Here is a 27,627-nt window from a genome sequence, read left to right as displayed (position 1 = left end):
CGCCTTGTAGTCAAAGGAAACAGCCAACAGTGTCTTCACATAGCTTCAAGTCATGCTTTCTTTGGTCTCAGAGAGGTTGGGGGTCTTCTTCTGCAAAGACAGAGCCTTTGTTTCAAGGTCATAGCCATAAACTCACGAGTTATCACTTGTTATGACTGTTTTCAAAAAGTTTTCATCGTTCTCAACACAATCAAGGAGAACTTGTGCAACTGAAACCCAATGATGCATTTTACATGCCACCAGAACGGGAGCCAGTTAAGGGGCACTGGCCACAGCTATGATTTTGGTTTTACTTGACTCAACAGGTTTTCTTGAGCATATCATATCGCCCGACACATCAAAGGTACTCTTAAATGGGCCAGGCATGCAACATTGGCATTGGCCATGGCTGTGATCTCACTTTAGTTGTCAGGTCTTCTCAATCACAGCATATCTCCAAAGGTCTCGGTTTCCTGTCATTGCCTCTGTGAGGCCCAATGTTTGAAGGTCATGCTTCACCACCTCATCTCATACCCTCCTGGGTCTACCTCTTCTACAGGTTCCTTACACAGTTAGGGTGTGGCACTTCCTCATGCAGTTGTCCTCATCCATACGTAACACATGACTGTGCCAACATAGACACCTCTCTTGCACACTACATTTGATGCTTCTTTTCTCTCAGGGTGCTCACACTCTGTTGTGTATGGACACTGACATTATACATCCAGCGGATCATACTAACCCCATCTCTTTCAAGCCTACACATGTTTTCAGCAATCATGGCTCCTGTGGTAGAGGTAGACCCAAGAAGACAGGAGACAAGGGCATGACCTTTACTGTCAGCATGTAAAATACACGTTCTGAGTGTTGGGCCTCAATGCAGCAATGACAAATGACTGAGGCCCTTGACCATATGCCATACTTGAGAAGAAGACATGTCATGCTGAGTGAAATCATAGTCATGGCAGATACTGGGGTCACGCAAATGGCACCCATGCTAGTGGTATGTAAAAGCACCCATTACACTCCCAGAGTGGTTGGCGTTAGGAAGGGCAGCCAGCTATAGAAAAATCAGAATGGACTCTGGTACAGCCCCTCAGCTTATCTGCCCTGGTCAAGCTATCCAATCTATACAAGCATGGACAATGGACTTTAAATGACAATGATGATGATAAGGATGACGATGGTAATGACGATGATGATGACGATGACGATGATGATGACGATGATGATGATGATGATGATGAATTAGAGAGATTTGAAATTTGAATACAAACAAAGAAGAAATAATTTTAACAACACTCGATATCATTCACTATGCAGAGTCCCAGGATGGTAGCAGTGGTCTGAATTAGTCATATTGTAAATATGTACATATGTACTAGATGGTGATGTATAGCAATAATTAAAGAGCAGTTGATATCACTCCCCACAGGGATAAGATGATAGTCTTTTTCAGGTTAACTTCATTATCTCAGGAATTGACACCTCTTCACTAAACAGAAAAGCAAAGAACACTAGAATTAATATTGAATCTTGAAGTGTCAACACAAGAAGTCTTCTGCTGATTGCTTGGTTATTTTTCTTTGACAAAATGAATATTTCTTTTATTTCAGATGATGAAGATGACGAAGATGAAGAAATAGAAGATAATGTCTCTACTGGTCAACACGATGATGGTGTCACCTTGAAATTCTTTGCTAAATACCAAAATCTTGACAATGCTATAGAAACTGTTAAAAAAGAATACCTTTCTCTGTTGACCACTGAGGAAATACCATTTGATACAAATTTAACAGAATCTCGAGTAAGTTATCCACAATATTACAGAGTTTTTATTTATTCGCTTGTTTATTTATTATTGTCATCATTTTCTGATTGAATTGCATTTTATTTTCAATTTCCAACCAGGTTTCAACTAGAGACCTAAGTTACATAATGGAGGGAAAAAACTGAGAATGTGGGCAGTTGATGCCAACACAGTGTTTTGGGTCCCATAGATTGTTGGTTTCCCAGCATGGACAGAAACCACATGTTGAGCAAAAGAGTAAAAGCTTGCTTGATCTCGTTTTTCAGTATGAATGTATTATTATTATTATTACTATTATTAAGTGAAAGAGCAGTGCATGCCATCAAAGTGATACTGGGGTAAAATATATGAAGCCCAGTATACCCATCATGACTGCCCATCTGATAAGGGTACAACAGGCACATGCATCACAACTGTATGTGCATAACATGGTGACCTTATATCAAGATAAACAGCACATGACCTTGCAGGTTGGGCCCAGTTAGAATTTTCTTCAGATCGAGTAGCCCATCCTGCTCAAAAGGTCCCTGAATAAGGGTTGTTTAAGGGTGTTGAATGAAACACCCATGTTTCCAAAAGTGAATTATTCAAACCCCAAAGAATTCCCCTCAACACATGGCCATGATGCTGCCCCACTACTTCTGCTCGTGATCAGAGATGTACATATCGTCAGCCACTAAGGACATGCTCAACTGGTTAAGGTCAAACAACTGACAACAAATCTGTGATATTGAGCAGAATATTTGCTGTTGCCCATCTTTTATATCAAGACAAAACATGCACAGGATAACACTTCATTCAGTTAAGACCACAAGCCATGAATGTCACTGCCTATTATTTATTATTATTTTTTGTTTTTCTTTCAAGTTTGTTTCTACTTCTTGTTGGGTGTCTTCATGACACCTAGGGCAAAAAAACTCACTGCGTACATAGATAAGCAAGAGGACATGAGTAAGCTTGCAAGGAATGAAACCAGTATGTTCCACTGGATGTGTAATGTCAGTGTGCATACACAACAGAGTGTAAGCACCCTGGGAGAAAAGATGGATTTAAGAAGCACCAGATTTGGTGAGCAAGAGAGATGACTGTGCTGGTATGGTCATGTGTTTCAAATGAATGAGGACAGCTGTGTGAAAAAGTGTTACACCCTAGCAGCTGAGGGAACCTGTGGAAGAAGTAGACTCAGGAAATCCTGGGATGAGCTGGTGAGGCACAACCTTCGAACATTGGGCCTTACTGAGGCAATGACTAGTGACCGTGACCTTTGGAGACATACTGTTCTTGAGAAGATCTGGCAAGCCAAGTGAGACCATACCATACCCCATGGCCTATGCCAGTGGGTGTAACCAGCCCATTTATGAATACCCCTCATTCATTGGACAATAAACCTTGCTTGTGAAGACCTATTGAGGTGAGTGAAATCAAAATCAAAATTGCTGACATGTCCAACGACAGTACCACCTAATTGGCACTCATGCCAGTGGAATGTTAAAAGCACATCCGAATGTGGGATGTAACTGGGCCACTCATGAGTACCCCTCATTCCTTGGACAATGAACTTTGCTTGTGAAGACCTATTGAGGCAAGTGTAAACAAACCAAAATCACTGACGTGGCTGAGGACAGTACCAACTGATTGGCACTTGTGCCAGTGGAACATTGAAAGCACATCTGAGCGTGATCGTTGCCAGGGCCACAGATTGGCTCCCATGCCAGTGAAAAGCACCATTCAAGCATGATCATTGCCAGTATCGCCTTAACGGCACATGTGCTGGTAGCACATGAAAACCAACATTTGAGCGTGGCCATTCTCAGTGCTGCTGGACTGGTTCCCATGCAGGTAGCACATAAAAACACCTTTTGAGCATGAGCATGGTTGTTGCCAGAACCACCTAACTGACCTTCGTGCCGGTGGCACATAAAAAACCACCAACTATACTCTCGGAGTGGTTGGCATTAGGAAGGGCATCCAGCTATAGAAACTTTGCCAGACCAGATTGAGCCTGGTGCAGCCTCTAGCTCACCAGTCCTCATTCAAACCATCCAACCCATGCCATCATGGAAAGCAGATGTTAAATGACAATGATGATGATGATGATGATGACACCAGCTTGTTCATTTACAAAATCAAATGAATTTTTGTAGAAAGCAAAATTTGTAATTCAAACTTCAGGAAACCTGCCAGTCCCCTGTTCACCTATCAGACTGGTGGGCACACTAGTCAGATTGACAACATTCTCTCTAGGAAACAGGAAAGATGGCTGCTCATAAATGCCAAAATTTTCCCAGGTGAAGAAAATCACCCCACAAAATAGGTTAGTGGTTAGTGTGTTCAGGATCAGGGCTAAATGGCTGGCCAGAAGATGGCAAGGAATGGTCTGGAGCTTAAGGATTCTGTAAGTAGACAGATGAAATAGAGGAGATTATAGCATCACATAACGTGGAAGACAACTGGAGGTTCCTACAGGATAACCTGTTGAGGGTTACTGACCAGATCTGTGGTTGGTACAAAGTCCCAAGTTGACCTAAGGTAACATAGTAATGGAACAATGTAATTTACAGGTCTGGAAGGATTGGAATTGTAGTGGTAGCAGGGAATTGTATCAGATTGCCAGAAGGGAAGCTTGGAGACAAGTTTACATAGCCAGAGGGGAAGTAGAAAAGAATAGATTTACAAACATTCTGCATTTGGAGGATCAGAGACTTGAAGTGTTTTGAATTGCAAGATAGTGTGTGAGAGAGAATCATGATGTCATAGGAGAGAAATGTGTCTGCATGGGTGATGGTGCACATGCTTTTAATGATTCTGCAAAGAAAAAGATACCACTATGAAAGGTTGCTAAAAGAAGAGAATGAATGGGAGAAAGAGAGTCTGCCAAATGTCGACCAGACTGAAGGATCAGCTATCCAAATTGACAGTACCTTGGTAGATAAAGCAATTAAGGATCTGAAGACAGGGAAAGCCCCCTGCCCATCAGGAATAATTCTTGAGATACTTAAAATATCTGGCTGTGTAGGCTATGGTCTAGACACCCCTATAGTCAATGAGGTGGTACATGAAGAAGTCATACTCAATGACTGACGTAGCAGTACCAAGTCAACTGCCACAAAGGTAAAGGTGATGCATTAGATACGAATAATTACAGAGGTATCAAATTGTTGGATCAGGTGATGAAAGCCACGGAGAGGGTCATAGCCCAACTAATTAGGGAGGGAATTAGTTTAGATGAAGTGCAGTTTGGGTTTGTGCCAGGGAGGAAGCACCACTGATGCTATATTTCTGGTAAGATAACTGCAGGAGAATCTCCCAGCCAAAGATAAACCTCTGTACTCGGCTTTTGTTGGCATGGAGAAAGCTTTTGACAGGGTCCTCCAATTCCTTATCTGGGGTTAATGCAGAAACTAGGGATAGGCGAGTTGTTAGTGAAAGTTGTACAAGCCATGTACAAAGATGTTGTCAGTAAGGTGAGGGTCGGCAACAAGTATAGCAAAGAATTCAGGGTACAAGTAGGGATTCACCAAGAATCAGTCCTCAGCCTCTTCTTGTTCATTATAGACTTCCAGGCAATAACAGAGGAATTCAAGACAGGCTGCTCCTGGGAGCTCCTCTATGCTGATGACCTTGCTCTTATAGCTGAGTCACTACCAGAACTAGAGAAGACGTTCCAGGTATGGAAGCACGGTCTAGAATTGAAGGGCCTTAGAGTTAACCTGGAAAAAACCAAAATCTTAGTAACTAGGAAGGTAGATAAATCACAAATCTCTTCAGGTAGATGACCCTGCTCAATCTATAGAAAAGGTGTAGGTAGTAACTCTGTAAAATGCACTTGGTGTAAGTTTTGGAAACATAAATGGTTCAGCAGAGGAAGGTTAACTGGGAAGATAGGTTTTGTGTGTGGAAAGTGGACAGGTACAATTAGCACCAAACATGAACAGGAAATAGATTCCATCACATGCCAGTGGAGAAAACTGGAAGTAGTCAATAGCTTCCATTACCTAGGTGACCAAGTCAGTTGCAGAGCTGGATGCTCTGAGACGATAGCTGCAAGAGTACGAATAGGCTGGGCAAAGTTCAGAGTGCTCCTTCCTTTACTGGTAACAAAGGTCCTCTCACTCAGAGTGAAAGGCAGACTGTATGATGCCTGTATACAAACAGCTATAGTACACGGCAGTGAAACATGGACTGTGAGTGCTGAGGACTTGCATAGGCTTGAAAGAAATGAAGCTAGTATGCTTCACTGGATGTGTAATGTTAGTGTGCATGTATGACAAAGTGTCAGCATCCTGAGAGAAAAGTTGGATATAAGAAGCATCAGATGTGGTGCGCAAGAGACACGACTGTGCTTGTATGGCCGTGTGATGCGTATGGATGAGGACAGATGTGTGAACAAGTGTTGCAATCTAGTGGTGGAAGGTTAGACCTAGGAAGACATAGAATGAGGTGGTGAAGTACGCTCTTTGAATGTTGGGCCCCACAGAGGCAATGACAAGCGACCAAGACAGTGCTTAAGAAACCTCTAAAGAAAAAAAAAGCCAAGTGAGATCATACTTGTGGCTGATGCCTGTGTCGCATAAGTGGCCCATTAAAAGCACCCTTCAATCTTTGGATGATATGCTGTACTCATGAAGACCTGTTGAAACGAGTAATGTCATGGCCGATGCTAGTGCTGTCTGACTGGCACCCATCCTGACGGCATGTCAAAAGTACTGTTCGAGTGTTTGGCCTCGTGGAGGCAGTGACAGGTAACCAAGACCCTTGGCGATGTACCATACTTGTGTTGATTTGTCAAGCCAAGTGAGACGGTAGTCATGGCTGATGCTGGTGTGAGGTCAATGGCATCCATGCCAGTGGCACGTAAAAAGCACTCGCAACACTCTTGAAGTGGTTAATGTTAGGAAGGGCATTCAGCTGTAGGAACCAAGCCAGATCAGACTGGAGCCTGGTGTGCCTCCCCCACCATCTCACCCAGCTTACCAAGTTTTCAGTCAAAGCATTCAACTCATGCCAGCATAGAAAGCAGATGTTAAATGATGATGATGATGATGGTGGTGGTGATGGTGGTTATCGTTCTCACATCAACAATTTTCTACTCAGTACGTAACATAATTTTCAGTTTCTTTTTTGATCAGTCCAAATCTTCTTACAATCGCTGGCTTCATAATCACATTGATATACCACATTTTCCAATTTCAATGAGCATCTCTTTATATTATTATTATTATTATAATAATAATAATAATAATTGTGTACAGTGCTCAGGTGCACTACAACTCATCTAAAGTGTATGTATAATCAGGTGTAGTTTCGGCGGATTTCGGAAAGCATGAGGGCCTTAAAGGATGCAGTGTCATGGCAGTCAACAACTGACGCAGGCAGTTTATTCCATGCTTCAGCAACTCTGAGCGTGAAAACATGTTTCCAAAAGTCATGGGAGCTGTGTTGTTTTCTGACTTTGTAGGCATGTCCACGTGTGTTAGACACATGGAGATCAAAAAGGTGTTCAGTGTTGTTGTTGGTGAGGTGGTTGATAACTTTGAGGGTGTTTACCAAGTCCGTCGCCAGACGCTGGAGCGTCAGTGAATCCATGCCCAGGGAAACAAGGCGCTCAGAATATGGTAGGTGTCTGATGGAGGGTATGCGTTTATCATTCAGTAGTTTTATTTTTATAACGTGCTTTCACTTCACTACCGAGCGCAGCTCTGTGTGCCTTGGGTATGTGCTGTGGTTTGTTGTGATGCTCTGATGGTTACTGTATTGAAAGTGTTTTGCGTAGGATGTGTGCAGTGCCTAGTAGTGCAATTTTCTGTATGTTATATGTGTTCGTAAGTCCTGGTGTTTTAGTTATGCATTTGTCTGAATATTTTTTTATCATGCCTAATGCATCTACTATGATAGGAATTGTTTCTGTTTTTAGATTCCACATTCTAGTTACCTCTGTTTCCAGGTCTTTGTATTTCGAAAGTTTCTCCATTTCTTTTAGAGACACGTTGTCATCTGCTGGTATTGATACATCAATTAGAAAGCATTTTTTTCTTCATGATCTCTGACAACTATATCTGGTCTATTGGCCTTAATTTCTTGATCTGTGTGTATTGGCATATCCCAGAGTATGGTTGCTTTCTCGTTTTCTGTGACCTTTTCTAGTGTGTGCCTATACCATCTTTTTTCTGTTGTTATTCCATAATGTTGGCATAGCTTCCAGTGTATGTAGGTTCCAACTCTGTCATGTCTGTGAATATATTCCTTCTTAGCCAGGACTGGGCAGCCAGAGATAATATGATTTATTGTTTCTTGTCCATCTCCACATATTCTGCAGTTACTTGTTATATTTCTTTTCATTACATGTTTTTGGTAATTTCTAGTGGGGAGGCTTTGGTCTTGTGCTGCTATTAAAAATCCCTCTGTCTCTGCTTTCAATCCTGAGCTTCTCATCCACTGCTGGGATTTTTCTTTGTCTATTTCTTTTGCATTTAGTTTAATCCAGTACTTGCCATGAAGGGGCTTTTCTTGCCATCGTTTTATCATGGTCCGTTGCTGTTCTAGTTTTAGTTTTGATTTCATTTGCTTTATAGCTTTTGTTATGTTTTCTTCTTCTTCTTCATATTTGTTAGGTAGTATGATTTCTTGTTTGCATTTGTCAGCTTCTTTAATTACTGAGAACAATTTTTTATTTTTCTTATGATTTGCCGCTATTTGTATCAGTTTTCCTTCCTTCTGAGGTAGATATTTTTGCAGTCCTATGGTGGTTATTTTATAATAGTTTTCCAGCTTTATAAGGCCTCTACCACCTTCTATACGTTGTATATATAGCCTTTCTATGTCAGATTTTGGGTGATGCATCCTAGATCCTGTCATTATTTTTCTTGTTTTCCTATTATTTTGGTTAGTTCATTTAGCATCCAGTTAAGGATATTGTAGCTGTAACTTATAACTGGGACGGTTAAAGTGTTAATACCTATTATCTTGTTTTTAGCATTGAGCTCTGTTTTTAGTATTGATCTAACTCGTCTATAGTATTCTTTCTTTATTTTCTTTTTCATTTGTGTGTATTGTGTCTTATCTAGTTCATGGATTCCTAAGTATTTGTAAGTTTGGCTTTGGTCTAATTCTTTTATTTCATTGGTTTTATCTAGTGTGATGTTGCTACTCTTAACTAGTTTTCCTCTTTTCAGGGTTACTTTGGCGCATATTTCTAATCCAAATTTCATATCTATTTCTTTGGTGAATCCATGAACTGTCTTTAGTAGTGTTTCCAGCTGTTTGTCATTTGTAGCATAATAGTTTTAGGTCATCCATATATAAAAGGTGGCTGATTATTATTATTATTATTGTTGTTGTTATTATTATTATTTTCATATGCACACAACAGATTACACCATTGGAAATGAAAATAATCCTAACATCGTGCTACAACAAGTAACCTTAGATGCCTAGAACCCTCTTGAGTATCCTGGCAGTCCCTAATAACACCATTTGCTGGAGCTGTACTAAACTAGGTTTTATGCCTATTTCCTCTACCTACTCAAATATTTAGGGACAGTTCCTAATGCCCCTATAACTACAGGGATACATTTTACCTACCCTTTCCATAATCTATGTAATTCAATGGCTAGGTCCTGATACTTTACAATTTTTTGTATACCTTTCATATTGATTTTTTTCATCATTTGGGACTGTAAAGTCAATTATCTGGCACAATTTCTATTGTCTTTATCTACTACTACTACTACTACTACCACCACCACCAAATCAGGCCTTCTAGCTTCTATTATTCTGTCAGTCTGAATGTTAAAGTCCCACAACATCTTATATTTCTTACTTTTTAATAATTTACTAGGTTCATGCTAATATCATTTATCAGTATGGTCAAATCCTAGCTTTCTACAGACCGTCCAGTGGATTGCTCTCTCTAGGTTATCTTTTCTTGTATTCTTTCTGTGCCATCATGCTACATTCACTTTCTATAATAACACTTTCCCTTTTTCATTTGCATAACTCACATTGGGAATCTACTTGGTTTTTGTCTATCTTGGCTTTTATCCAATTAGTCATTAGCACTTGATCTTGTGCTGCTACTACCTAGCTTTCTGTTTCCCTTTCAGCTTTCCTTTCTTCAACCACAACCATATTTTATGACTATTATTTGCTGCAAATATCTTTGAGAATCTACCATGCAAAGCCTTCTCCTGCCAATCAGATAACTTTTGTTCTTTTTCTGGTTTTTTCACTTACTTTCTTTTTGGGGTTTCCCTATGTATTGCTGTGACTTTAACATCTCTTAATGAACTGGCTTCACTATTACCTACATAGGAGTCTATATTGACTCTAGCTCCATGCAGTCTTTTACCAATATTAGTTCCCTTATTATTATCAGTCTTCTTATTATTATTAGTATTGCTTCCACCTTAGTGAAGGCGGAGGTATTGTTTTCAGTCTTGTTTGTTTGTTTGTCTATGGACAAGATATCTCAAGAACCGCTAGCATGAATGGATTAAATTTTGGGATCTATCCGATACCGGACAAGGAGTCTGGATTATTTGTTATCTTTACTTTACATGATTATGATCTTACGTTCACTTTCAAGTCTTTCTCAATTATCTCCCTTTAGGTTGTTTCCAAAGTTTTATTTTCATTTCTCTATCATTAATTTTACTTGCACCTTATCTTAATAGAAACTGATGGATAAACAAATCAAACTACATTAACAAACAGCAGTAAAACCATTCAGAAATTAAATAACATTAACATATTTTTATAATGTATATATCATATATTAAAAGTATAAGGTGTGTTATGAGAATTTATAGAACAAATATCCTACAGAAACTGAACAAACTGTTAAAGATGGAAAAAAGAGGATGTTAAAAGTTTGAAAAGAATTTAATCCATGCATACAATCGTTTCAAACAGCAATATTAACATGAAAATAACATGGTAGAAAAATTAGAAATCAATTTAAAATAATTTAATTATAATTAAATTAATTACATATTACTCTTCTCCTCTGTGCAAAAAAAAGAATACATCAAAAAAAATAATTTTATATTGTCACAGAAGACTTGATGGAGTGAATAGCACATAACATATTCGGATATACTTATTATATATATGCTAAGATAGTGTTATTGAGTCATAGTTGTGTATGAACTAAAACTGATGCAGCTAATGGTTACTTTAAAATACAAGTGTAAGATGTTTAAGAAACATTTTCTCTATATAATAATAAGTAATTAAGTGATATACACTCGATATAAATATAAGGCATTTATCATAAGAAGTAATATATATATATTAGCATCAAATGGGACAGCATAGCTATATTTAAATTAATATCTGATTTGACAGTTATAAGTGGTAAGAAATATTAAGTATGGTGTATATTTAAAGAAATTATTTTAAAAAAATCTTGTTTGAGAATAAGAAATAGGAAATAGTTAATACAGTTTTATTTAAGCTACTTGAATTATAAACAAAAAATATATATGGAGTTGCGATGGAGTAATTAATAGCTAATAAAATACATGTGCCCTTTTTAAAGCCTAACCAGGTCATGGGCCTGGGTTTCCTGGTTTCTATGGCATATGTGTTCCCCAGCTGGATGGGACGCCAGTCCATCATAGCGTTACTCATTTTGCCAGCTGAGTGGACTGGAACAACGTGAAATGAAGTGTTTTGCTCAAGAACACAATGCGTCGCCCGGTCCAGGAATCGAAACCACAATCTTACAATCATGATGCTGACCACCCTAATCACTAAGCCACGTGCCTCCACAATCAATAGCTAATACAATAGGGAAAGTTTTTTAGTGAAAAAACTAATATTTGTTGTGTGAAATAATATAAGATAAAGAATAAAGATAGAAGAATAGTTGTTAATATTACAGAATAAAGAAAGAAATTACTTGCTGTGGTTAAGAATAAAAAAACCGTTCGATGATAATCAAGTGTTTTTGAGAGGTTGAGAAAAAATAACAATGTATGGAAATACGGCTGAGACCAAGTCGTAAAAGTGTTATTTTAAAAAATTGTATGTTTCTATTTTTGTAGGTTGACTATGTCTTTGTATAAATATTAAAAATTTCAATATGAGTCGAGAATCTAGTTTGGCATAAAGGAGGTGAAAAATCTATAGTAATATTTTATAAATAATTTCCTAACTAATATAAGGTAATGTGAAAGTGAATATAAGAAAATTATAATTACATTGATTTCTAATTTTCCTATTATGTTATTGACATGTTTATGTTCTGTTTGAAACAATCACATGCATGGATTAAATTCTTTTCAAACTTTTAACATCTTCTTTTCTCCATCTTTAACAGTATAGGATATTGTTCTATAAACTCTTTTTTTTTCTTTTTTAGTTTCAGCTCAGAGCTGCGGCCATGCTGATGCACCGCCGTTTTGTGCTACACTGTTATTACTAAGAGCCTCCTCTAATATGTGGCACTTGGTGAAGAATGGAGTTTGATAAGCTACTCTCATTTGCACCTCTTGCTGTGAGGGGTTAATATAGGGCGTTACGTCTATCAGAAAATCAAAAAAAAAAATGTGTGTAAAGGTGTAAAACAACGTCCTTGAACGAATTTGAAAAAAAAATTCGCGCACGCGAAAGGGGGGTGGGGGAGAGGCCTCGGAAAATTCACATCAGGAAAGTCCGAAAGCGTCTGCGGGGCTGACACGGACCAAACAAAAAAAAAAATAGTGGAATATGTGTAAATCCAACTAGCTCTAAAACGAATATGAAAAAAAAAAATGCGCCTCTCGCGAAAGAGGGGTTGGGAGAGGCCTCGGAAAATTTATACGGGAATTTCCGAAAGCGTCTGAACGGGCACAAAAACAAAAACAAAAACAGCGTAATAGGTGTAAAACAACTGCTCTAAACGACTATCATGAAAAAAAATGCGCGCTCGCGAAAGGGGGTGGGGGAGAGGCGTCGGAAAATTTCACTCTTCAGTCTTATACTGCCTTTAAACTAAGAAAAAACAAAAGTGTAATTGGTTTGTAAATACTTGTTCTAAACGAGTTATCAAGAAACACCACACTCACACCATGAATCATAACTCCGTTTGTTGTCCATATTTCGCAAAAAAAAAAAATTTAATAAAGAGAAGAAATTCTGGAAAAAGTGAAGAAATGTTGGTATCTCATTCCTGGTCAAGCTATTTTAAACATTAAATTTATGGTTTCTTTGAAATAGTTCAGATTATATGCAATTCTTCTCACTTATGTCTAAGATGCATTTATCAGAAAAAAGATTATTTGTGTCAATCCTTCCCTAATTATCCTTATTAATTAGTTTGGCAGTATTTTTCCCAAATTTATTTTGTAAACCTTTACAACACTGTTTAGTTAAAGCATTAATTATCTTTATAATTTGCCATAGTGGAATATTAATCAAAATTCTCTCTAGATGTAATATATACTAAGAATGCATCCTTCAATTTATGTGTTTTCCGTTCTGTATTTTGCATGCGTGACTGTTTGTATGAGTGTGTTTAACTGGAACATGAATGTAATATTAAAGAAACATATTGATTTATATACTATGATTGTTATTGTCAGAACAAATAAATCTTTGGAACTGTTATGTTATTGATGTTATTATTATTGCTAGTTAAAGGGTGGTTACTGCTTAATATTTTGAGTCTTGTAGTATGTAGTTGGTTAGTCAATATTGAGTTCAAATCCAACTCATCTTTATCATCATGATCGAGGACCACTCAAAGAGGTATGTTTATACATTATCATTTTCGTAACATAATTCTGTATTTTTTTCAGATGTTTCTGACACGTATTTGATTCACATGGCGGAGATCCAACATTTCTTCAACTTTTCCAGGAATTTATTCTCTTTATTTTATTTTTTTTTTGCGAAATATGTACAAAAAGAGGAGTTTATGATCTGTGTGTGGTCTGATAATCTTTAGAACAGTAGTTTTACACCAATTACACTATTTTTCATAGTTAAAGGCAGGGACTGAAGATGTGAAATTTCCGTAAGCCTCTCCCCCACTCCTTTCGCGAGCGCGCATTTTTTTTTTCATGATTAGTCGTTTTAGAGCAATGTTGTTTTACAACATATACGATGTTTTGTTTTTGTGCCCGGTTCAGACGCTTCGGAAATTCATGATATAAATTTACCGAGGCCTCTCCCCCCACCCTCTTCGCGAGAGCGCCCCTTTTATATTTCATATTCTGTTTAGAGCAAGTTACTTGACACATATTACACTATTTTTTTTTGGTTATCTAAATCCAAAGTATGAATGAGAGCAACAGTGTCCAAACGTTGATGGAAATGACATCATCGGTCTTTAAGTTTCAATTTTAACAGAAAAAAGAAAAAGACAGAAAAATAGAGGAAAGACAAAATTAAAAGGAAAGGAAAAAGATTCTATCTTAATCAACAGTTTTGTATGGAATTTGATGATACTTTCTTTATCATTTCATTATTCCTCCAGGGCTGATGTTAATAACCGCAAACATTTCTCCGCATGCATTTTGAGAAGTGACAGTGTAAGCCGCATTCAGAACTATTTTTGAGAATACTGCGTCGAACTACTCTAATATTATGTGCCTGACATCATATCTGTGCCCATTAAGTCTTTTGTTTAATTGTTCTGATGTACAACCACATAAACCAAGTTGTGTTTCATGCATCCCGCGCATACACCAAATGGGAATCTCTATATATCCCACCTTCTGTATAATCATAACATTTCTGTTATGATTCCTGATGGAATTCCCTGACTCATGTTGTTTGCACTATGAACAGGCTTACCTTTTTTTTGACGACTGTTTTTCAAGGCACAGCATGCAGATACTCCATGTTAGTTTCCTTGGAGTCAGAAATAAAGGTCAATAATTCTCTTATATTCTACACTATCTAACGTCTAGAATGGGTGCTGAGGAAATTTCTGTTTGAAACAAGGATATTTTTCTGCCACAATGCTGGTATCTTTCAGGCAACACTTTTGAAATGCCAGAGAAATTTCAGTGCTAGTTAATCACTAAAGAATTTCTCTCACATATTGTATTGTGTTGACTTTCTTGCTAATCTCTTATAAACATAAACGGCAAAATTTTCCGTTAGAGAGCTTGCACTTTCTATGGTCATTCAAAACCATCCAAAGGTGGTCGTGCACATCTTTACATTTCCCAGTCACCCTGCAAAGCCATTAAAAAATCAATGAAGTGACTTTTCTTTGTGAATTTTTATATCCAAAACCCAATCAAAATGCCCGAAACTTGATATGCCAATTGAATGATGCAGCTACTGTATGTGATTGGTCAGAGATTTGGACAGTACTACTCGCATGTATGTGCACACGCACGCAGCTGTATATGCATGCACTAGCACTATGACCGGCTTAGCTATGTCATTTGCTATTTCCTTTTATCATGATTCACTGTAACTGCATTTGACATAATGATGAACAGAAGCATTTGTATGTTTCCAGTTATCACCTCTGTCATACAAATCATTTTAAAGCCCCAATCCATGTCAAAAAAGTGTTTTTGATAACCATGGACGTTTCTTCCTTATATATCCGAATATTGACCATGATGAGGGGTATAAGCATGCATGAATGGCTTTGAAAAGCGGTCAAACAAAAGCATTCCATCATATTTTTTTGTAGGTTATTGGTGTTTGTGTTACGAAGTAACACAATGAAATTTGGACAAAATTTTACCACCAGACAGGGGCTGCACCATGGGGGCACCCATGGCAGTTAATTTCACAAATGTCTTCATGACAAATTCAGACATAGTTAATGAACACATTCAAATCCCTATATAGTCTGGTTACAGTTAATTGATGACAGCTTTTTTGTCTGAGAAGGATCACGGGATAGTTTAAGTGACTTCTTGCATTTGTGTCAATTATGCTAAAAGCTATGGCTTTAGGTCCAACAGAAACTTACATCTAGTTTTTCAAAAACAAGCGTTGAAGTTTTGGACACCAAAGTTAAGTTGTCTTTAGGGAGATAGTGACAGAGTTATTTTGCGAGTCCACATTACCTCCACCACCGATCTGATCATCCACATCATATTATCCAGTCAAATGCGAAATCTCAAGTGCTTTGTGTAGTTCCTTCCAGTTGTTATGGATGGTGTTCAATTTGTTAATAAGGAGGGATTCAATAACTGAGATTGCCCTTGTTTTGTTGGGTATCATTATTGTTATTTCTATGCACACAACAGATTAAACTATTGGAAAAAAGAAGAATTCCTTACATCTGGCTAGAACAAGTAACCTTAGATTCAAAAAACCCTCCCACAGACAGGAGTCCTCCATTCATATTGAATTCCTTCCTAGTTGTTCAGTTAGATTCATGTGCATAAATTGTGTATGATGTGGAGGGGGGGCACCGTAGCATTAGTAAATGTGAATACAAGTTAGTATATATGTATATATATTTATTTGCACATAGACTTACTCAGAGTTGAGTGTGTACGTTAAATTATTTGTTCACATTAAGTCTTCAAAAAACAAAAAAATAACAAATGAGAGCAACCCAGTGGAAAATGTATTTCTACATGGTGGTCATTTAGGATGTTAGGAACATTTATAGTGATTCTTGGTAACAGGTATTAGTGGCAGTGGTGATGTTTCTCTCTCTCTCTCTCTTCCTTGAAATATTTGTTGATTTTTTTTTCAGAAGCTGAGTTTTAAGGGATATTAGTAGAACACATGAAGTCCAGATTTCTATCAGTAACAAAATTACAATTTATGGCAGACATTCTCTTGTAAAAGATGCTAAACTCTCTCTCCAATCATTATTAATGGGATTCAAAGAAACTGACGAGGAAACTCTTCTTAAAACAATGGTACAATGGTCTTACTTTGATGAAAATTTTCCAGCAAACCTACAAATGTTTGAAGACAAAGTAAATGCCAAGCTTGAGAAAGCATACTCACAGAAGAAAAAAACCCTTGATTGGGAAAACATAAAATTTGATATTAAGAAAATGAGTTTTCAACTCAGAGGGAGGAAATATAAAATGAAGAGACAACAAAACCTAAAGGATGGTACGTGCATATTTTTACTATAAAGACATTCTCATTTATTTTTTGTTGATTTTTTTTTATCTATTATAATAAAAGTGAAATTCTGTCTGTCTGTATTTCAGTCTACAATTGCTCAAAAATATACCTTTTTGGAATTAGAATGATCTCAGGATTGAAAATCTCATTTATTTGGTTCTCGAACATCCAGCATTGGGATCTGATTTAAAAGCATTTAGGTTGTTATTTCTAGCAGGTAAAGCTTGGCTGATTCACACCATCCTGGATGGCATTTGTCAGTTGACGTCAGAAATCCAGAGGGGAGATAGATGACATTCACTTTGTTAATTTTACATTGAGATAAGAACTTTGGGAGAAATGAATTGGCCAACAGTTGGAATTCAGCTTGGGACTGGATCAATAGAATGATTCATAATGATGATGATCATCATCGTTTTAACGTCTGTTTCCATACTGGCATGGGTTGGACGGTTTAACAGGTTTGGAGAGCCAGCATGCTTCTACAGCTGGATGTCCTTCCTAATGCCAACCACTCCGAGAGTGCAGTGGGTGCCTTTTACATGCCACTGGCATGGGAGCCAGTTAGGTGAACCTGGCATCGACCACATTTGGATGATGCATTTTACAAACCACTGGAACAGGAGTGAGTGAGGGGGCACTGGCCACAGCTACGATTTTGGTTTTACTTCACTCAACAGGATTTCTCAAGCATATCATATTGCCCGACACATCAAAGGTACTCTTAAATGGGCCAGACATGCAACACTGGCATTGGCCATGGCTGTGATCCCACTTTAGTTGCAGGGTCTTCTCAATCACATCATATCTCCAAAGGTCTTGTTTTCCCGTCATTGCCACATCTCAGGTCTTCCTGGGTCTACCTCTTCCACAGGTTCCTTACACAGTTAGGGAGTGGCACTTCCTCACACAGCTGTCCTCATCCATACATAACATGACCATACCAGCACAGTCGTCTCTCTTGCCCACCACATTTGATGCTTCTTATGGTCCAACTTTTCTCTCAGGGTGTTTACACTCTGTTGTGTATGCACACTGACATTACACATCCAGTGGAGCATACGAGCTTCATTTCTTGTAAGCTTACACGTCCTCAGCAGTCATGGCCCATGTTTTACTGCCGTGTAGCATGACAGTTTGCACACACATGCATCATACTTACTAAGACTTTGGTTTTGCTAGGTATACCCAGAGGCCCTTCCATTCTAGACCTTGCTTCCACACCCGAAACTTTGTCTCTAGTTCTCGGCTATTAGAGCAAGGTCATGAGCATAGTGGAGCTTCCAGGGGTAGCCTGTCTTGAATTCCTCTGTTATTGTCTGGAGGACTATAATGAATGAGGAGACTAAAGACTGATCCTTGGTGAAACCCTACTTCTATCTTGAATTCTTCACTATACTCGTTGCCAACCCTCACCTTAGAATTAATTTTCATTCATCCTTAACTTCTGATCAAAAGCTACTAGGGCGTATACTCATTATAGATGTATCATAATCATGCTATTTAGCTCCCTTTAGTTTTGGACGACATGCCCAATGAGCCTCTTCATGAGTGAGCTGAAAAGTCTGCTAGGAGTTCAACTTTTAAAGCTAGTCCGCTGATCCCTTATCTGGTGGTCAATGTGGAAACTCAGGATAGATATGGTTAGTGAGAGCTGTACAAGCTATGTACATGGATACTATCATTAAGGTGAAGATTGGCAATGAGTGTAGTGAAGAATTCAGGGTAGAGGTAGGGGTCCACCAAGGTTCAGTCCTCAGCCCCCTCCTATTTATCATAGTCCTCCAGGAAATAATGGAGGAATTCAAGACAGGATGCCTCTGGGAGCTCCTCTATACTGATGGCCTTGCTCTAATTGCTGAGTCACTATCAGAACAACAGGAGGAGTTTCAGGTGTGGAAGCAAGGTCTAGAATCAAAGAGCCTTAGAGTCAACCTAGCTAAAACCAAAGTCCTAATAAGTAGGAAGGCAGACAAATCACAAATCCCTTCAGGTAGATGACCCTGCTTGGTCTGTAGAAAAAGTATAGGTTGAAAGTCCATAAGATGTACACGGTGCAAGCTTTAGACACATAAGAGGTGCAGCAATATCAAAGGAAGGCTAACTGAGAAGATAGTTTTTGTGTGTGGCAAACGCACAGAAAACAGATTCTGTCACATGCCAGGGAGAGAAACTAGAAGTAGCTGATAGCTTCTATTACCTAGGTGACCAAGTTAGTGGTGGGGTGGGGTGGATGCTCTGAGAGTGTAGCTGCTAAAATAAGAATAGCCTGGCAAAATTCAGAGAGCTCCTACCTCTGCTGGTGACAAAATGCCTCTCACTCAGAGTAAAAGGTAGACTGTATGATGCATGTATGTGAACAGCTATGCTACATGGCAGTGAAACATGGGCTGTGACTGCTGAAAACATGTGTAAGCTTGCAAGAAATGAAGCTAGTATGCTCCACTGGATGTGTAATGTCAGTGTGCATACATGTCAGAGTGTGAGCACCCCGAGAGAAAAGTTTAACATAAGAAGCATCAGATATGGTGTGCAAGAGAGATGATTGTGTTGGTATGGTCATGGGTTACATATAGATGAGGACAGCTGTGTGAAAAGGAGTCACACCCTAGCATTAGAGGGACCTTTGGAAAAGGTAGACCCAGTAAGACCTGAGATAAGGAGGTGAAGCATGACCTTTGAATGTTTGGCCTCACAGGGACGATAACAAGTGACCGAGATCTTTGGGGATATGCTGTGCTTTAGAAGACTTGGTAAGCCAGGTGAGACCATAACCGTGGCCAGTGTAGCATAACCAGCCCATTTAAGATTACCTGTCAATCATCGGTCAATAAACTGTGCTTGAGAAGACCTGTTGAGTTAAATGAAATCATTGTTGTGGCCAATGCCAGTACCGCCTGACTGCCACCCATGCTGGTGGCATGTAAAAAGCACCATTTGAGTATGGTCAATGCTAGTGCCGCTTGACTGGTTCCTCTGCTAGTGGCACATAAAAAGCACCATTCAAGCATGGTTAATGCAAGTACCGCCTAATTGGCACTTGTGCCACTGGAATGTAAAAAGCACCCACTACACTCGTGTAGTGGTTGGTGTTAGGAAGGGCATCCAGCTGCAGAAACTCTGTCAGATATGATTGGAGCCTGGTGCAGCCTTCTGACTTTCCACCCATCAGACAAATCGTCTGACCCATGCCAGCAATGAAAATGGACGTTAAAGGATGACGACAATGATGATATATATATATATTGGGTCATCCCATAAATAATATGGTTTTCTCAATTGCCTAAACTAAAATCAGATAGAGTCGGGATGAACTACCTGCATCAACTTGCTATAAAGGCAGGTAGTAATTTTATTATGCCCTTATTCTTAGTGCAAATTTTGAGGAGTGCAGTTCAATTTTAACAATTATTTTTTCGAAGCTGTAATGAAAGTGACAAATGAGCATATTCGGCTTATTTTGCTTTATGAGTTTGTAGTGAACGACCCTATGTAAAGGAGATGGTGACAGAAATGTCTCCTTTTAAAAGCCGCATGGTTGTCCCACAAAAGAATAAGTCAAAATAAATGGAATGAAGGAATGAAGAGTGCCAGTAAAGAATAAGGAGAAAAGCACAACCGTTCTACTGTTTGAGAAAAGAAAGACTTTTGTTTACAGAAGTGTACAATAAGAGTGTGTGTGAGTGCTAGCAGAGTGTTTGTCTCAGCGTGTGTGACAAGAGTGTCTGTGTGTCTGTTTTAACTACTAACAACAGTGCGTGCAACAAGTGTTTGTGTCTGTTATAAGAGTGAGACAACAATACAGAGCAAAGAAAGAATGTCCAGACACAAGATTTTCTGCCAATTCAGAACTTTTCCGGTCTCTTAATCATGACCTCCTTTATGCAGATGACTGTCACTTACTCACTCATACAGTGGATGACATGCAAATACTCATGAATCGTATTTCTGCTTCTTGCAAGGCATGTGGACTCAGCATTAGCCTGGACAAGACTTTTGTAATGTTCCAGTCTGCACCAGGAAACCCATATGTGGTATCAGCTATCTTGGTTGAAGGAACAATACTGAATGTGGTAGACAAGTTTGTCTACCTAGGCAGCATACCCAGCCGTTCTTGCTCCCTGGATGAGGAAATATCTTCCAGGCTGCAGAGAGCAACTGATTCCTTCCGGTCTCTTCAGCCTCGTGTCTGGTCCCAGCATGGCATCACAAGGTAAACAAAAATTGCTGTGTACCGTGCATGTGTACTGACATCACTCCTTTACTTATGTGAGACATGGACCCTTTACAAACGTCATGTAAAAGTCCTTGAATGCTTCCATCAGAGATGTCTAAAAGACATTCTGAATGTTGGCTGGACCTTAAAAACTCCAGACATACAGGTCCTAAGGACAGCTGATATCTTGAGTATTGAGGTGATGGTGCACAAGCACCGGTTACGTTGGACTGGACTCCTTATTAGAATGAAGGATAGCAGGATCCCTAAACAGATGCTATATGGGGGGGGGGAGAACTTGTGGATGGAAAGAAACCCTGGCAGAAACAAAAGCTGCAATTTAAGGACTGTGTCAAGCCCTCATTAAAGACCTGTGATATGCAGGAGACTGACTAGGAGAGCAATACCTGTCATTGCCACAGAAGGACGAAGCAGGTTAAGGATATGGGGTCAATACCTTTGAGAGAGCACGTGTTCTGCATGAAGAACTTGAGTGTGCTGCTCAAAAGCGCATAGCTGGTGTAGTGAATGGGTAAAGCTAGGTTTGCAATGTTTGCAGTCGTGTATGCTTGTCAAGAGCAGGGCTCATTAGCCACCACTGGGGCTGCAAATGCAAAATATACGTTAGTCCTAGAGCACACAATGTTACTGAAGGTCAGCAATGGTCTTCCTCGGTCACAAGTGGACAGCCATCATTTGCTGCTGCTGCTACTACTACTACCACCACTACTACTACTGCTGCTGCTGCTACAACAACTACTACTACTACTACTACTACTACTACTACTACTACAAAACTACAGTGCTGTGTTTCAGTATTTCTTGTCTATTAATCAAAATATTCTTGTTTTCTTTTCTAAACTTTCAACAGAAAAAGGGTTCATAATTTTATTTTAATTCTGAAATATTTGATTTCTGTTTGAACTCTAGAAGTGACCCCTGATACATGGTCACCAATGGGTGACAAGGAATTAATTAAAATCGTTCCAGTCACAAATGGACCAGAATATGATGACATCCAAGCCACTTTCCGTCGGAATTTGCCTTCCTGTCGTATAATCAAAGTTAGTATTTTTACTTTTATTTATAAACAATATTGGATGGCATGCTGTTAAGAAAATTTTAAGAGACATTTTGTTTGTATAAAAAATTTAAATTTCATTGTATGTCCTTTGCGACAGCACGGTTGTTTCTAGCCTCGTTCCTGATCTATCTATATCTGTCCCCGCATCAGCCAGGTAACCTTGTACCTCCTTACAACAAGACCCCTATTTCTTTCTCACTATGAAAGATTATATGAAAGGTTTCAACATCTGACACAAGATCCCCTCCTCCAATGCCTCCTCCCTTCTCAAAGGATCCTTGTCTTGCAAGTTACTTGGTGACCCTGTCTGTGCTGGTGCCATTTAAAAAGCATCCACTCCACACTGTAAAGTGGTTGGCATTTGGAAGGGCATCCAGCTGTATAAAGCCTGCCAAAACAGACACAGAAGTCTGGTGCAGGCCTCTGGCTGGCCAGATCCTGTCAAACCATCCCACCCATGCCAGCATAGAAGGTGGATATTAAACGATGATGATGAAGATGTATGAACTTATTTTGGGATTGTTCTAAGTGTTTTGGATATTCACAAGAAATCTTTGCTCAACAAAAATACCTCTGCTTTAACTTCTTGCATTGAATTGTACATGCAACACCATTTTGCAGCTAAACTATTGTGCCTTACCAAAATTTACAGTTGAATCAAAATTGGTATCAAATAAAAAAGAAAAAAAAAAGCAGATAGGGTCGGGGTTTTTCACCACAAACGTTATTTCCTTGTCAAAGAAGTGAATTTTCCTTTCTACAGATTGAGAGAATTCAAAATAAAACATTATACCATGGATACCAAGCATTGAAAAGAAAGTTTGAGGTAGAAAATCCAAACATTACAAATGAAGTTGATGACCTTTGGCATGGTACTGCTGAAGGATCTGTTGATGGAATAAATAAATCAGGATTCAACCGTAGCTATTGTGGTAAAAATGGTAAGTATATTATAATCAACATCATCATCATCATCTACCCGCCCTTCCTATTGTCTTGAGCTGGGCAGTCACTCTCCACATTGATTGCTGTTTAGAATCCTTTCTCACACAGAGAGGATGCCATGTTGCCCACACATTCCATGTTTGGCATCGTTTCTACTGCCAGGTCCCCTTCCTAACATCTTCTGCTCTAGAGTAAACCAGGTGTATTTTATTATTGTGGAACCAACACTTTTATTTGGATTGGGAGGAAGGGTCTGTCCCCATCCATTAATGTTCCTCTTGAACCTTTGTAAATGAAAATATTGCAGGAAAGATAAGAGAAGGGGCAGAATTCCAGAGGGGTAATGTTTTGGGGAAGAAGGACTAGGTGTAGTGGTAGGTCGGCAGGACTGGACAGAAATATCAACAAGTGAACACCAGGCCTAGCAATCACCATTCTGAGTGTGTCAATTATAGATATACTGAGATAATCAATACAGTGTTGTTAACTCTCATTGAAATATTCAATGTCTGCTACGGCCTAGAAATTGGTTAAGGGACATTTAATAACTGTACAGAAATCTGATAAACCAGCAGTGGTCACTCCATTTAGATATCTCAAATGATCTTCTCTCACTAACTATTTTATCATCATTTGGAATTAGATTTTGATGTGTATGATGAATATGGATATGGGGTGAGTAGAAGAGTGGGGTTCCACAAAATGCCACCCAAACAAGTTCAATGGTAAATATTGGCAAGGGTCAGGCTTTTGATAGATCTTTTCTAACAAAGTGTTTGGAACTATTAAATGCTTGCAGAGTTTCAATGACACACATCTGTCAACTGACATGGAACTCATTCTGGAGGTTTCTGTTGACATTGCTGGGTACATAAATGGGGAGAAATAACCCTGTTTGGACATCTAAAATCTCTATTGTTATTGTTATCGATTGCTGTACGTACGTACGTACATACATACATACATACATATATATATACATATCAACAACTTATAAATAAGGGCAAACGAAAAATTTCTAATGCCAAATATGCCGAAGTTGGATAAATCACTGACGTAGGGAGGGTTCTTATGAACTAACCCTGAAATCGGTCCAATATGGTAGTAATGGAATTTTTTAGAAATTTCTGTTGACCTTTTTTCGAGTAGCGTGTGTATTGTGAAAAAATTATACGGTTATGGACAATATGTCCAACTTCGGCATATTTGGCATTAGAAATTTTTTCGTTTACCCTTATTTATAAGTTGTTGATAAATTTAACCTTTAAAGGTATTTTTTAATATGCTGGCCACTGATGAGGTTTTTTTTTTTCGAAAAAATTTTCCCCTACATTAAATATATATATATATACAAAATAAGAAAATGGAGGAATACACCTTAATCAATAATCAACTACCAGATAATACCAATTCACATAATTTATTAACCTACTACATATGAACATCAAGGTCAAACATAATAGTACAGAACAAAACAGTGCACATCAATGAGTAATATGATACAATAAGTACAATATGTATAAATAAATATAAATAAGTATAAATATAAATATAAACTATATCTTACAGATGTTTCAGTCATGTAGATATGAGTATCTCATTATGCTCATATTAGCCAGGTGTGATAAGTTAATATGTGGTTATAAATGAGACACTTACAAATATATCCCAAGGCCTCTTCAGAGATTATAAAGTACAATCCAAATATGAATATAAGAGAAGGTACACCTATACAAGAATGAGTACATATACATAATATATAATATACACATACATATAAGTGTAAATATACATGCACCTATATATATATAAGTATATACATAATAATATATAATAACTTTGTTGGGTGCTTTACTGGCAGTATATTGGATATATGTTATCCCATGGTGGGTTGCACTCACAACCCCTATCTCAATTTCTATATATATATATATATATATATATTGTAAATTTTTAATTGTTATCATTCGTATCATTTGTAAATTTTTCATTTCCTCATTTGTACTATAGTTTTAATTTGAAAATATTTATTCATCATTGCTTCCCTTTTTATTCGAATATATATTTTTTTGCCATTCCTTTCATTTTATTTCATCACAAGTATATATTTTATTTTATTTTTTTATCCCTATATATTATAAATTTTATATTTATAGACATAAGTTACATAAGAACAATGTTTGTAAATTTTTATTTTCATTCATATTTTTTATTTTCATCTTTATTTTTTTATTTTATTTTTGTAATTTTTTATTTCAATTAAATTATGGCTTGTACAGTAGGGTCTGGCGAACCTATCTTATTTATTTAAAAGATTAGAATATAGTTTATAGTATCAAACTATGAGAAAGTGATACAGAGGTCTGATGTTTGGGGTTATATTTATCTCTAAATAAAAATATATATTTCCTCATTAAGAATAATTTGAACCCCTGTTATGCCAGAATTTTTAATTCCCTAAGAAATGAAATTAAATATATATACGTGGTGACACGTAAAAGCACCATCCGTTTCGTGGCCATTTGCCAGCTCTGTCTGGCCCCCGTGTCGGTGGCACGTAAAAGCACCATCCGTTTCATGGCCGTTGCCAGCCTCGCCTGGCCCCTGTACCAGTGACACGTAAAAGCACCATCCGTTCGTGGCTGTTTGTCAGCTCTGTCTGGCCCCCGTGTCGGTGGCACGTAAAAGCACCATCCGTTCGTGTTCGTTGCCAGCCTCGCCTGGCCCCTGTGCCGGTGACACGTAAAAGCACCATCCGTTTCGTGGCCATTTGCCAGCTCTGTCTGGCCCCCGTGTTGGTGGCACATAAAAGCACCATCCGTTTGTGTCCGTTGCCAGCCTCGCCTGGCCCCTGTACCAGTGACACGTAAAAGCACCATCCGTTCGTGGCTGTTTGCCAGCTCTGTCTGGCCCCCGTGTTGGTGGCACATAAAAGCACCATCCGTTTGTGTCCGTTGCCAGCCTCGCCTGGCCCCTGTACCAGTGACACGTAAAAGCACCATCCGTTCGTGGCCATTTGCCAGCTATGTCTGGCCCCCGTGTTGGTGGCACATAAAAGCACCATCCGTTTGTGTCCGTTGCCAGCCTCGCCTGGCCCCTGTACCAGTGACACGTAAAAGCACCATCCGTTCGTGGCCATTTGCCAGCTCTGTCTGGCCCCCGTGTTGGTGGCACATAAAAGCACCATCCGTTTGTGTCTGTTGCCAGCCTCGCATGGCCCCTGTACCAGTGACACGTAAAAGCACCATCCGTTCGTGGCCGTTTGCCAGCTCTGTCTGGCACCTGTGCGGGTGGCACGTAAAAAGCACCCACTACACTCACGGAGTGGTTGGTGTTAGGAAGGGCATCCAGCCGTAGAAACACTGCCAGATCTGACTGGGCCTGATGAAGCCTTCCAGCTTCACAGACCCCAGTTGAACCGTCCAACCCATGCTAGCATGGAAAACGGACGCTAAATGATGATGATGATGATGATATATATATATATATATATATCTCATCATCACACACACATATATATATACATATATATCTTTTTTTCTCTTCTTAGCCACAGCATATGGTGAAGGTGTTTATTTTGCCAGAGACATCCATTATTCTGCAAGTAATACCTATTCTACTCCTGACCATAACGGAATAAAGAGAATATACAAATGCAGTGTTCTTGTGGGAAGAGTGATGCGAGGACACCATGGACTAAAAGTTTTACAGGATTCTTACAATTCTGCTGTTGATAATATTCAAAGACCCAATATTTATGTTATTTTCCATGACTCTCAGGCATATCCTAATTATTTGATTACATTCTCTAATCATTGAATATAATTGCAATACATAAAACACATATAAAATGAACAGGAATATATTTAATAAAAGAAAGACAAAGAAAATACAGGAAATTCTCTAATTCTGTGCAATCCCAGGGTCTTTTGTAAGAATAAAACCATTCAATAGAATATTTTTCTATCATTCACACAGTGTTGTTGTCATTTTTTATCTTTTTTACTTTAGAAATAATTATTGCTCAAAATTAAAATACATGAAGGTGCATGGCTCAGTGGTTGAAGCATCGGGCTCACAATCATGAGGTAATGAGTTCAATTTCCAGAGCGGGTTGTGTGTTATGTTCTTGAGCAAGACACTTTCTTTCACAATGCTCCTTGTTCAGTGAGCTGTAGCAATGAGTTTCCACATCACTGGTGCCAAGCTGTATTGGTCTTTGCCTTTCCCTTGGATAACATTGGTGGTGGGGAGAGAGGAGGCTGGTATGGATGGGTGACTGCTGGTCTTCCATAAACAAACCTTGCCTGGACTTGTGCCTTGGAGGAGAACTTTCTAGGTGCAATCCCATGGCCATTCATGACTGAAAGGGGTCTTTATCCTTTTAATATAAAATGCAGGCTGAAGGCGGCAAGCTAGCAGAACCATTAGCATGCTGGGCAAAATGCTTAGCAGCATTCCCTCTGGCTTTACGTTCTGAGTTCAAATTCCATCAAGATTGACTTTGCCTTTCATCTTTTCCGGGTCTATAAAATAAGTACCAGT

At 38.6% G+C, this 27,627-nt stretch overlaps 1 protein-coding gene across 1 annotated transcript in view; it reads left to right on the top strand.

The window, feature by feature from the left end:
- The window catches only part of LOC115208759 (protein mono-ADP-ribosyltransferase PARP14-like), a 119,690-nt gene extending 92,782 nt beyond the window's left edge, over nt 1-26,908 (top strand). Inside the window, 6 exon segments of the mRNA XM_036500243.1 lie at nt 1,596-1,786; nt 16,452-16,465; nt 16,467-16,822; nt 21,984-22,117; nt 22,901-23,078; nt 26,633-26,908. Of these exon segments, the coding sequence (XP_036356136.1) occupies nt 1,596-1,786; nt 16,452-16,465; nt 16,467-16,822; nt 21,984-22,117; nt 22,901-23,078; nt 26,633-26,901 (1,142 nt within the window). The 3' untranslated portion in view covers nt 26,902-26,908.
- Nucleotides 26,909-27,627: the final 719 nt, after the last annotated feature.

This window comes from Octopus sinensis, linkage group LG1 (assembly GCF_006345805.1).
Source record: "Octopus sinensis linkage group LG1, ASM634580v1, whole genome shotgun sequence".
NCBI lineage: Eukaryota > Metazoa > Mollusca > Cephalopoda > Octopoda > Octopodidae > Octopus > Octopus sinensis.
Note: the sequence above shows the minus strand (reverse complement) of the source record. Positions and strands in the feature narration are given on the sequence as shown.